The sequence below is a fragment of the Sorex fumeus genome, unplaced genomic scaffold (assembly GCF_029834395.1).
Source record: "Sorex fumeus unplaced genomic scaffold, SorFum_2.1 ptg000213l, whole genome shotgun sequence".
NCBI classification, from domain to species: Eukaryota; Metazoa; Chordata; class Mammalia; order Eulipotyphla; family Soricidae; genus Sorex; species Sorex fumeus.
In genome coordinates, this window is record NW_026606270.1 from 2,113,260 (window position 1) to 2,126,146 (window position 12,887).

General features: G+C 45.2%; 1 protein-coding gene across 2 annotated transcripts in view; it reads right to left on the reverse strand.

Moving 5' to 3' along the window:
• EYA2 (EYA transcriptional coactivator and phosphatase 2) overlaps positions 1 to 12,887 on the reverse strand; it is a 201,012-nt gene that overhangs the window by 57,881 nt on the left and 130,244 nt on the right. For both annotated transcript variants that reach the window (XM_056108444.1, XM_056108445.1), the window contains one exon: positions 4,219 to 4,361. In XM_056108444.1, coding sequence (XP_055964419.1) covers positions 4,219 to 4,361 — 143 coding nt within the window. The remainder of the gene's footprint in view (positions 1 to 4,218; positions 4,362 to 12,887) is intronic.

The following is a 12,887-nucleotide window of genomic DNA, read 5'->3' on the forward strand; positions in this document are numbered from 1 at the left end:
GAATATAGCCTGCCCACAGGGCAGAGTCTGGCAAACTCCCCGTGGCGCACCAAATATGCCAAATACCAGTAACAATGATGGGTCTCATTCTCCTAAAAAGCCTTGAATATAATCTCAGGGCTAGGATGAAAGAGACGTTACTGGGGCCTGCTCGAGGCAATCGACGATTAACAGGATGATGAATGAATGAATGAATGTTCTGTCCGTACGTTGATTTTATTTTATTTTATTTTTAAATTGAGCTACAGTGAGATACACTGTATGTTGATTTATTTATTTATTTATTTATTTATTGCTTTTGGGTCACACCCGGCAACGCACAGGGGTTACTCCTGGCTCATGCACTCAGGGATTACTCCTGGCGGTGCGCGGGGCATCATATGGGATGCTGGGAATCGAACCCAGGTCAGCCGCGTGCTACTGTTCTAACTCCAGAGCTACGTGGAGGGTACAATCCCTACTCTTAAGGTCATATTCTTTCCTATACTCCAGCACACCAAAAGTGACACAAGATTTTGGTTCATCTAGGGATAAGGCCTGTCAATAAAGGTTGTTTTTTTGGTGGAGTGTGTGTGGGGTGGTACACCTGGTGATGCTCAGGTGTCACTTCTGGCTCTACACTCAGGAATTACTCCTAGCAGTGCTTGGGGGACCATTTGAGATGCTGGGGATCGAACTGGGGGTGTCTGTGTGCAAGGAAAGCATCCTCCCCACCGAACTATCACACTGGCCCCGAAAGGTTTGTATTTTGGCTGGAGTTTACCAATCACTTTCTTCTCTCTGGTCTGCAAGAAGGGTCCTCTGTTAGAATCAATGTCACCCCCTTCATCTGTTTTGAAGATGTACATCCTGTTTCATGGTGGACTGGGTCATCTTAGCTCTGTTTCACAGGCTGGTTGCACCCTCAGACCTCTGTTCACTGCATTTTTGGGTTACATCCACTATTTCCTAGGTCCCTAATCTCCCCCTCTCTCTCCCTCTGGGTTTTCTCCATGGTTTTTCTTGAATATATTCTTAAGTTGTTTCTTCTGAAAGGGCATGTGGAAAGTACTCCTCTACCTAGTTTCTCTTGCATGCACAGTTCCAACGGGAAACATAACGGTCTCTAAATCTTTGAGAAAACCCCTCAGAATCCAGCGTGATGGATCAGAAGTTGATGTTTCACTCATCTTTAGTCCATTGCAAATGGTGTTCCCCCTCATGCACCCATCTCTAGTTTTTTTTTTTTAAATATCTGTACTCAAATTCTGCAAGAATTTACCCAGGTATGACTTTTTAATTTTTATTTTATTTTTTTTGCTTTTTGGGTCACACCTGGCGATGCATGGGGGTTACTCCTGGCTTTGCACTCAGGAGTTACTCCTGGAGGTGCTTAGGGGACCATATGGGATGCTGGGAATCGAACCCGGGTCTGCCGCGTGCAAGGCAAACGCCTTACCCACTGTTCTATCTCTCCAGCCCCTAATTTTTATTTTTTCCATCGTAATGTAAACACATTTTCTCAATCCTAACTTTTTAAATACCCACACCTCACTCCCTGCCTTTCTTTTCCATTGTTTTCTGTGATTCATACTGGTCAAACCTTTCAGATGGATATTATTTACTCTTTAAAAGCACATTTTATGGGCTGCAGAGATAGTACAGGGGCATTTGCCTTGCACGCGGCTGACCCAAGTTCAATCCCCAGGACCCCAGAGGGTGATCCCTGAGCACAGAACAAAGGGTAAGCCCTGAGAACCACAGGGTATGGTCCAACTGCCCCTTCCCTCCAAATTTTATAAAATTTATCTTAATCTTTTTGATATGGGAAATTTTTTTGGGGGGGGGGCATACCCAGTGATGCTTAGGGGTTACCTCTGGCTCTGCACTCAGGTATTACTCCTGGCAGTGCTTGGGGGACGACATGGGATGCTGGGGATTGAACCTGGGTTGGCTGTGTGCTCAGCAAATGCCCTCCCCACTGTACTACTGTTCCAGGTCCTGATCTGGGAAATTTAAGAGTTCTCTTCTAGTTCCACTGAGCTTTTGATTTTCTTCATTGCCAAGTGTTTTGTTCCCAGAGAGCCTGATTCTTTTACTAATGGAGACACTCCTTAATGTTTACAAGGACACCAAGCAGATGAGCTGTTCTAAGTTCTTTTCTGTTCAATTATCTCTCTTACCTGGACCTTTGGATATTTTTGGGGGGGTCACACCGGTGATGCACAGGGGTTACTCCTGGTTCTGCACTCAGGAATTACTCCTGGTGGTGCTCGGGGACAATATGGGATGCTGGGAATTGTACCCGGGTCAACCACGTGCAAGGCAAATGCCCTACCCGTTGTGTTATCACTCCAGCCCCTGTTTTTAAATTTGTTCTTCCCTCATCTCTCTGCAGATCTGTGTTATTTATTTATTTTATATATTTTAAATTTGAGCCTGGGTCAGACCCAGGGCCTCAGAAATTCGAGGCACATCCTGGGTCACTGAGATGGAGATCACTAAAAAAGGTAAAGGCACTCCCGTTGTTCATCGATTTGCTTGAGCGGGCCCAGTAACGTCTCCATTGAAGACTTTTGTTGTTACTGTGTTTGGCATACTGAATACGTCACGGGGAGCTTGCCAGGCTCTGCCGTGTGGGTGAGATACTCTCGGTAGCTTGCCGGGCTCTCCGAGAGGGGCGGAGGAATCGAACTGGGGTCGGCCATGTTGGCTGCGTGCAAGGCAAACGCCCTACCACTGTGCTATCGCTCCAGCCCAGTTTTATTTTTTTGCTTATTTTGGGGTCACAGCTGGCGATGCTCAGGGGTTACTCCTGGCAGTGCTCGGGATGTTGACATATGGGATGTCGGGGATTGAACCCGGGTCAGCCTCAGCGCAAGGCAAACACCCTCCTCGCTGTACTATCACTCTGGCCCGATCACTATTTTTTAGAAACAAAAGGTGGCTTTTTCGCCTGCGTCGCTGGTGTTGGGGGAGGGGATGCTTTCTCAGGCTTCTTCCTGAGTGGAGACCCTCTGGAGGCTGAGGAGGGCTGCTTCGACACGCTGGCATCTCTCATGCCTTTATTTATTCATTTTTAAATACATGAAGTACTATTTCACACAGCATAAACTTTGACAAGTCAGAGTTTACACGTCCCAGTGGACCAGGTGTGAAAACGCAGAGCAGGTATTAAAATGGAGACCATACCCAATATTTAAAACTAGTTAGTAGTAACAGGAGAACATCAAATTCCTTAATTAAAAATAACACAAATGAAGTGAAATCTTTAAACCGGTACTCACTGTTCACACCTATACTAAAATTCAGTCTTCCGGTGTGAATGGGATGAATGACAGGCTTTAAATTTTTTTTCTTCGTCATTTGGAATCCTTAAGCATGCAACACTTCAGATGGGAGGGGCCACATGGGAACGGGGGGGGGGGCAGTGTCTATGGCACCCAGTGGGGCCAGAGTTGGTCCCAAGCCTTTCAAATTGAGAGCAAGGTGGCACCCAGAAGGACAAAGGCCAATGAACCCAGAGGGTTGCAAAGCCATTAGCGGACATGAGAATTATTTTGTGTTTTATTTTAATTGCTGGTTTGGGGGCCTCACACGGCTAAACTCAGGGCTTACTCCTCTCTGCACTCAGGGCCCACACCTGGTGGTGCTTTGGGACCCTAGAGAGGGCTGACGATAGAATCAGGTTGGCTACAGACAAGGCAAGTGCATTAACCACTGTATTATCTTTCTGGCCCCAGACTCAGAATTTCAATTTTTTTTTTTTGTCTCACCCGGTGATGCACAGGGATTACTCCTGGCTCTGAACTCAGGAATTACTCCTAGTGGTGCTCATATGGGATGCTGCAGATTGAATCCGGGTCAGCTGTGTGCAAGGCAAACACCCTACCCGCTGTACTATGGCTCCAGCCCCAGACTCCTTGCACCTGCAGTGTAAACACCATTCCAGAAGGTTCTGGCTCATTAATCCTCGTGAAGAGCCACTTCCACCCAGCTGCGGGGGTCCCTTGTTCCTGAGGCTCTCTGATTTGTGATCCCCAAGTCATCGGCTCGTGAGAAATCTTCACGTCCTACCCTGGACCTACTGAATCAGAAACTTCCAGAAGTCCAGGTTTTCCTGAGCATTTCCCAGCTCCACCCCCCATCAAGATCCTGGGTGGCTCGGTCTGATTCTCTGAGGGGCTAGGACCCCTTGACTTGGAGCTGGTGTCATTCCCAGGGGTGGGCGGGAGTTACCTCGATCTCATTGTCCCCTGCCGGGGAGGGGTCACTGCCACGCTTGGCCCGGCCTCGCAGTTTCCCGTCGGAGGCCCGGTGTGGCCTGTCTGTGTCGCCTTCTTTCGCCGGCGTGGAAGGCCCGTTGTGTGTGTTGAATTCACCTGGGGCAGGATGGACAGATGGACACACGCATGAGGAGCTTTGCCAAGTGTGTCCTTCTGGGAAAATCTGCATCGGGATCACCCGTCAAATGGTGGGGGGTTGGTCCAGGGGAGCAAGAAGGTCAGGATCCTGGAAGGTCACCATCCCAGCCCTCAGACATCCCCTCACGGCTGTTCTTTCACCCAACTAACACCCTCGAAGAGCGCCTGGACTCCAACGAGGAGACAGAGCTGTGAGCGAGGGCGTCTGGCTACGTGGGCACTCACTTCCTGTGCTCGAACCCGTGCCAGCCTGCAGTGTCAAAGGGTTGAACCTACAGGTCCGCGTCCTTGGATCTAAGGGCAGGTCAGGAGCCAGCCTGCGGACTGGAGGGGTTGAAGGATGCGTTCCCTAGAGTGTGCCTGACTTGCACGGTGTCAGCCAGTGCTGGTGGTCACTGATCTATCAGGGGGTTCGTCGGGGGGGTGGTGGGGGGAATCCTGAGATTCCCCTTAGAAAAGGGGAATCCTGAGCAGGGAACTGAGGCATGGGGGAGGGACACCGAGAACATAATTATAGCATGTAATGACAGCAAAAGAGCCCTGGAGTTTTGTTAATGTCTCCCATGTGGAAAGGCCTGTGGACATCTACCATAGTAGCTCCTAGCTTAGTTGGCCAACAGTCCCCCTTTCAGGAAAAGCAATCACTGTGTTCCCCGAAGAATGGCCTTCTTAAAAAGATTATTAAACATTGTGGTTTACAAAATGGATCCTAACACAGTTGACTCAGATCTTCGATGTTCCCACACCAATCCCACCACCCATGTGACCTTCCCTCCACCAGTGTCCCCAGTTACCCACCCACCGCCCTCCCCACACCCAAGCCTGGCCCACTAGCAGGCACAAAATAATTTACTTTATATGGCTTGTTACAACATGCATCTCACAACAGTGATTAAAGTCATTGTCTGCAGATTTGCTCAGCGGTTTGGTGCTAGCTGAGCCTTCTGTGTTATTGAAAACTGACTTTCTTTAAGCTTTGCTTGTGAAGAGATATGTTTCCTGGGAGCTGGAGCAATAGTACAGTGAGGAGGGCACCTGCCTTGCGTGCGGTCAACCTGAGTTTGATGCCTGGCATCCCATAGGGTTCCCCCAAGCACCCTCTGGAGTAATTCCTGAGTTCAAAGTCAGAAGTAAGCCCTAAGCATCGCTGGGTGTGGCCTCAAATCAAAACAAAAATGATGCGGTTTCTTTTGAGAATGAAATGAGATTATATATGCCAGATAATCACCTCATCGGCCACCCTCCAGAACTCATGGCTGCTTCTCCCGGAAGAGAGCATAAAATGAGGCTCCCATAACCATGCCACTGGACTCTGCGCCACACTGTTTTTACTTGGGGTGCCCCAGAGGGGGGCGGGTGAGAACCCTCCCCACTCCAAGAGACCCCGGCCCCGGCAGCCAACCTCCACTACCCAACTGCTGCCACGCTCCAGGCAGCTTTCCGGATTGTGCGGCTGCGACATATCATAAGACATTCCTACCCATTTTCCATAATTGCCACACCATGTTTGATGGGATTCAGACAGTAGGCAACAAATCATACAGAGAAATATATATATGTATACATATATATTTCTCTCTCTCTCTCTCTCTCTATATATATATATATATATATATATATATATATATATCACGATCACGACCATCCTGTTATTCATCGATTGCCTCGAGCAGGCCCCAGTAACGTCTCCTTCGTCCTAGCCCTGAGATTTTAAAAAATGTGCCATATTCAAGGCTCTTTCAGAGTTAGGAGAATGAGACCCATCATTGTTACTGGTATTTGATATATTGGGTACGCCACGGGAAGTTTGCCAGACTCTGCCGTGTAGGCAGGTCACATTCGGTAGCCTGCCAGTTTGTCCAAAGTAGGAATGAGATAATAAGATGTCTTCCGGGAGCTGGGTTTTATAGTCTCTGGGTCTTGGTCGTTGATGGGATTACACGGCGCCAGGGGAACAGTTGGTGGGTGTGACCCCTGCCTACTGGAATTTGGAGGATCTGGGTGGAGGATGCTCAGCCCTGATCTGAGTAGGCTTGGAGATCCCAGCCCTGGGACACGCATGCCTTTGTTCCTCTGCCGGTACCTTCATGTGTGCGGAGAGTGGTCTCAATATATATATATAAATATATCTTGGAGAGAGCCTGGCAAGCTACCGAGAGTATCCTGCCCGCACGGGCAGAGCCTGGCAAGCTCCCCATGGCGTATTCAATATACCCAATATACCAAAAACAGTAACTACAACAGGTATCACTTCCCTGACCCTGAAAGAGCCTCCAATCATTGGGAAAGATGAGTAAGGAGAGGCTGCTAAAATCTCAGGGCTGGGAGAAATAGAGATGTTCCTGGCGCCTGCTCGAGTAAATCAACGAACAACAGGATGGCAGTGATACAGTGATACCGTGATATATGCTTCTGCATCCATCACCTGATTGGCTGATAGATGTCAATATCTCTTTTTATCTTTGGGGGGGGCGTCAGGGGCACACATGGAAGTGCTCAGGGGTACTCCATGCCCAGTGCTGGAGGCAGTGCTCAACATACCATGAGGTGCTGGGCATTGAATCTAGGGTTACAGCACATAAGCTGTGCACACCAGCCTCTGGCGCCGTCTCCCCCGTTCCATATATGACCCGAATTGAGTTCTGCCTCATCTCTATGCTCCATCTCCTGAGGGCCAACAGGGCAGAAGACACCTGAAAGCCTCATCCATTGGGTGGAGTCCTGGGATATAGGGCTCCCTCGTGTCCCCACCTCATGAAGGACCAGCCCCCTCCTGGGACTTGGGTCTCAAAGTTACATCCAAATTGTGTTGTCTTGCAAACACAGATATTTGGGGCCGGAGACATGGGTCAATGGGCTGGAGCACATGTTTTGCCTCTGGGAGACCCATGTCACTGCATAGCTGGGCGTGGGCTGCCCCCAAAATAAAACATGGAAGTTAGATGGACCTGGCTTCCACTGGACATTAGTATGATCTCTGTCTAATGAGGGAACTGAGATTTAGTAAGCTGATGTAGCCTGTTGTTAGCCTGTACAGGGCTGGTGGAGTCAGGGCTGGAATTTGGGGCCTTCCCTCATCCCTGGGGTGACAGGCCTCTAAGCCCCCTGGACCCTTCTGGGACATCCCAGCCTGCCTTCTCGGGTTCCAGATGCTTGCTCCAGCTCCCAACTCATCCTTTGGCCTCCCTCTCCCCTTCCATAATCCCCCGTTTTTGGATCAGGGGAGGGAAAATGCTTTTGTCTAAAAATACTTGGCAGTAGACTGATTTTTCTTCCTACGCTGGAAGAACTATTTCCCGCCAAAACTCAAGGGACACCACTTTGTTTATTTAATATTTATAAAACTTCTTAGCAGACTAAGAACATAAGAAAAGATGTGATTTTGAGTCGTCTGGACAGCCGGGCCGTCTCCAACTCCCTGACGTTTTCAGGAGACACATGAGTGATTCCTAATCGCCTATCTAGCAAAGGCTGTCTTGTAAAAGATGAGGAACAGGCAGTGAACAAAACTTACAGATGCTGGCCAATTTCTACAGAAAGTCCTGGTTGCTGACAGAGATTGTGTTAAATCTATAAATTGATTTATGGTGAAGTGACTCCTGACAATATTAAATCTTCTGGTCTGTGAACAGGGCATGTCTCCCACTGATTAAAGTCTTCTTTAACCCCTCTTAGCAGTGTTTTGTAGCTTTAAGTGCACCAATCTTCCATATTTTTAGACAGGCTACCCCAAGTATTTCACTTTTGGGGGGATGTGATTGTAAATGGCATTATAAAATATTAAATTCCTATTGCATATAGTTAGTACCTAGAGATGCATTTGATTTTTATTTTTTCACCTGTACATTTCTAAACACATTTGGGTTTAATTATATGTTTTAAATAAATGTACAACTCACTTTACTTGTTACTTCATTACGTTTTTACTTTTCTTTCCCAATACGGTGTTATTAATTTTTTTCTTGCCTTATTCCACTGGCTAGAGTCTCTTGTACAACACTGAATAGAATTGGTTTGAGTGGATATATTTACCTTTTATAGGATTTTAGGGGTAACTAAAGGTTTTTGTAGTCATCTTGTTTTAATCAGTTGGGCCATTATAATAAAAATATCACAGAGCAGCTGGATGACACAAAGACACTTAAGTTTCACAGTTCCAGAGAATGGAAGTCCAAGGTCAAAAGGCTGGCTAATTTGATTCTTGGTAAGAGTCCAATTTCTGGATGGATGATAGACAGCGCTTTACTGTATGGGCATAAGCTGGAGTGGAGGGATGGAGAGAGATGCAAAGGTTGAGGGAGACAGAGAGGGAGGCTAAGATGGGAAGGGGAATAGGGAAAAGGAACAGGGGAGAAAAGAAGAGGGAGAAGGAGAAGAAAGAGCAAAAGAGAGAGAGAGTGTGTGTGTGAGAGAGATAGAGAGAATAATTCGTATGTGTTTCCCTATAGGGTCATTGATCTCATTGATGAGGCTCCACCCTCATGACTTGATTATTACCCCCAACACCCGCCTCCAAATGCCATCTTGAATACACGGGAAATTAAAGCATCAACATAAGAATTCTGGGGGTACCAAACACCCAGTAGTTCCTTTTGGACAAAGGAACTTCCTTACTACTAGTTTGAAATGTGTTTTTTTTTTTAAATCAGAGATAGATACAATTTTGTCACATTATTTTCCTGTATCTATTGAGATGATGTTCTTTTTATTTTGGTTTCCAGGGATTAATTAGTTTGAAAAATTACACTGATTAAAAATTTTTAAATTTTTTGATAAACCCTACTTCTTATTTAATATATTGTTGAACTTAATATGCTGTTTTTTTTTAAAAGAAATTTTATATCTTTATGAGGGATGTTTGTCTGTAGTTTTCTTGTAATGTTTTTGTCTGGCTTTGACATCAGGGTAATGTTGGTCTCAGAGTTTGTTGAGGAGTGTGCTTTGTTCAATTTTCTTGAAGAATTCATGTAGGTTCATATTTCTTAAATTCCTGATAGAATTAAGCAGAGAAGACTTTTAGGTAAAATATTTTTGTTCAAAGGTTTTCAGTAAAAAAAAAAAAACCCTATTTATTAGACTCAGGCCCTATTTAGGCTATCTTTATTCTTGAGTAGACTTTGGAAAGTTTTGTCCTATAAGTAATTTGTACATTTCATTTAAGCTGTGGCCATAATGTTGTTTCTAAAAATATCCTTTTAATATCTGTAGGGTCTGTAATGATATTATCTCTCATCATGTTGGTAATTTGTATTTTTTTCATTCTATGGCTTTCCCACCAACATATTATCCTGTATAGAGTTCTGTCAATTTTAGTGATCTTCTTAAAGACACAGTTTTTTGTCTCACCTACTTTTCTTCTATTGCTTTTGTATTTTTAGATTTTATTGCATTCCATTCTGATCATAGTATACTCCTCTTCTGCTTATTTCAGGTATAATTCTCTCTTCCTTTTTTAGTTTCTTAATGTGGAAGACAAGATCTTTGGTTTGAAAACATTTCTCCCCCTCATATAGCCATTTAGTGCTGTAAATGTCCCTTTTAGATCTGCATTTGCAACACGCCATAAGTTTTGATATGTTGTGTTTTAATTTTCATTAACTTCACAATCCTACTTATTTCTCTTTGATGTTTCCCCTTTTGATCTTTGGTGTGTTCAGTTTCTCCAGAGAATCAGAACTGTCAGGCTCAACTAATTAGTTACAGGAATTAGCTCATGCAATGATGAAAATTGAGAAATCCCACAATTTATAGTCTTTAAGCAGAAGAACCAGTAAAGTGACCGGTAAAATTCTCTCTGAACTGAAAGGCCGGTGGAACAGGAGAGGCAATGCTGTGATTCACAGGCTGAGGGCTGGACCAAGAGGACCAGGGAACGAGGAATGCCAGTATTTGCTCATGATGGATGGATGTGCCAGCTGGGAAGAGCTCTCCCTTTTCCTGCCTTTTTTGTGTGCACAGTCTGGATGGTGCCCACACACTGGGTGGGCCAAGCCACTCTACTCCGTCCACTGACTCTGCAGATCCTTATTTGGCCACAACCAGAATTCAGATTTGATTAGCAATCAGGACATTCTCTAGCCTGGTTAAGTTATCCTCTGAAACTAACTGTACACAAGGGGTATTAAGAAGTGATGGAAGTAATCGGAGATTCTCCAGAAATCCCTGTGACCCATTTCTAATTTAGTTTTATACTTTCAGAGAACATGACTCTTCATGTGTTGAATCCTTTAACAGGTAAGAGATTTGACTGATGGTTCAGAATATGCCTGTATGGTAAATATCCCATCCTGCCGTTGTTGTGTGATCAAGTGATTGTCCGAAGCTGCTTGATTTTTCCTATGGCTCTAGTCAGAGAAGACCACTTGTAACAACCGCATCTGTGTTCTTCCAGATAGTCCCTATGCAAATAAGGTATTAGACCATACTTTCAAAGATCCAGGAGTGGGTAGGAGAGATAGTCCAGTGGTAGGGCATTAGCCTTGCTTGCAGCCGACCCAGGTTTGATTCCTAGAATTCCATATGGTCCCCCCAAGCACGGCCAGAAGTAATTCCTGAGCACTGACCCAGGAGTAATTCATGAGCACTGACCCAGGAGTAACCCCTGAGCACTGATCCAGGAGTAACACCTGAGCACTGATCCAGGAGTAACCCCTGAGCACTGATCCAGGAGTAACCCCTGAGCACTGCCACACTGCCCCTTTCATTCCCCCCCCCTCAAAAAAAAAAACTCAGGATGTTTCTGAAACTCATCACATCAGCTCAAAGAGTTTCTGTATCAGTACACCTGACTTTTTTCCTCTTTTTTTTTGGTTTGGGGGAAAAACAAAGAAAAAAGGAAAGCCCACCGAGTGGTGCTTCAGGCTTCCTCCTGGCTCTGTGCTCAGGAATCACTTCTGGCAGTGTTCAGGAGACCGACCATAGGCAATGTCAGGGATCGAACCGGGGTCAACAGCATGCAAGGCAAGTGCCCTCCCCACTGTCCTTTTGCTCGGACCTCCTTACCTGACTCTTTTTCATGGATGTCACAGATAGCACTGGTGCATGACTCACAAACCTGACCTCCTCTACTGGAGATTCAGGTTGTTTCCAATCTTTTGCCCTCAGCAATCCTGCAGTGAACATTCTTGATAAGTTAAGTCTTTGTACCTTGGTGGAAATTGGTCAGACCAATTCCTAGAAGTAGAAAAATTGGTCTAACCAAGACCTACATTTAAAATATTATTAGATGTCGCCAAATGACCTAGAAAAGCTTTCCAAATAACTTTTACAGAGAGATGAAAAGAATTAAAATAATTCTCCATTGATTGACTAAGGGAAATAATCTAAGAGATTAAAAAACATCTTCTTTATAGATACTTGTGTGGTGCTTTAATATTTTAAGAGAAAAACGTCCTTAAGCAACCACAACTGATTTTTTCCCCTCGGGTAACATCAGCTGTTCAGATTCTGACCTCTATACCAGCAAATTGTCCCATAATTAGCTGCAAATTGTTGGAGTTTCGTCTAATTGCTAATGCACGTCAAAGCCAGACTGTACTTGGGGGCCTGGGGCTGAGTGCAGAGAGAGAGTATCTGACAGGGAGAGAGTAAGCATGATCTGTTGGCAACATATAAACCTTGGGAGCCTCTGGAGTTTGAAGCCAACCACTCAAGGAGATTCTGGATAATTTCAAAAGTGGAGTTTTTATGGGAATTTTTTTTAAGAGAGTGCATGGGTGTGTGTGCGTGCAGGCTAATATGCCCTTCCTTTATAACACACACTGGGGAAAAGAGGCAAGAGGGTTCAGTTATAGCTGACAATTATTTATGCCATTAGATTTTATGTGAGCTTGTTAACCGTGCAGTAAAAACCATCTCAACCACTTATTGTTGAACCCTGGACCAAGGGATAAATGAAGAACAGGGGGAAACAATAAAGACAAATTTCAAAGAGACACAATGAGCCTTTATGTTCAACCCTGATGGTGAGCGAAGAAGGTTTTCCCACATAGCCCAAATTCTTTGGAATTCAGTTCACTGTCATATTTATAGAGATGTAGCATCTCTCTCTCTCTCTCTTTCTCTCTCTCTCTCTCTCCCTCTCTGTATGTGTTTCTGGCTTTCTCAGTGTGGAGAGACCACATTCGGGAAAGCAGGATGGTCAAAGATAATTCATGATTATGACAAAGTTTGCTACATTGCTCTGCCAAGCAAGCAATTTGGAAACGATTAAAAGGTAAGATGCATTTGTCAAGTCCTCGGCGATGAGATCACAGTGACCAAAGTCAGTGCAGAAGCTCTTTCCCATGCTGACTTGAAAAAGCCTGGCCATGGTGCCTTCATTTTTCCCCAAGAATAACTCACTTTCACTCAGGGAAAGAAAGGGGCGAAAAGCCACAGCTGTATTAAGAGCCCCAGGAACAAAGGAGGTGGATCTCCACTACTGTTTTTTATCTCCACAAAAATTTTGTTTTAATTGAAGTACTATGGCACCATAGAGTTAGG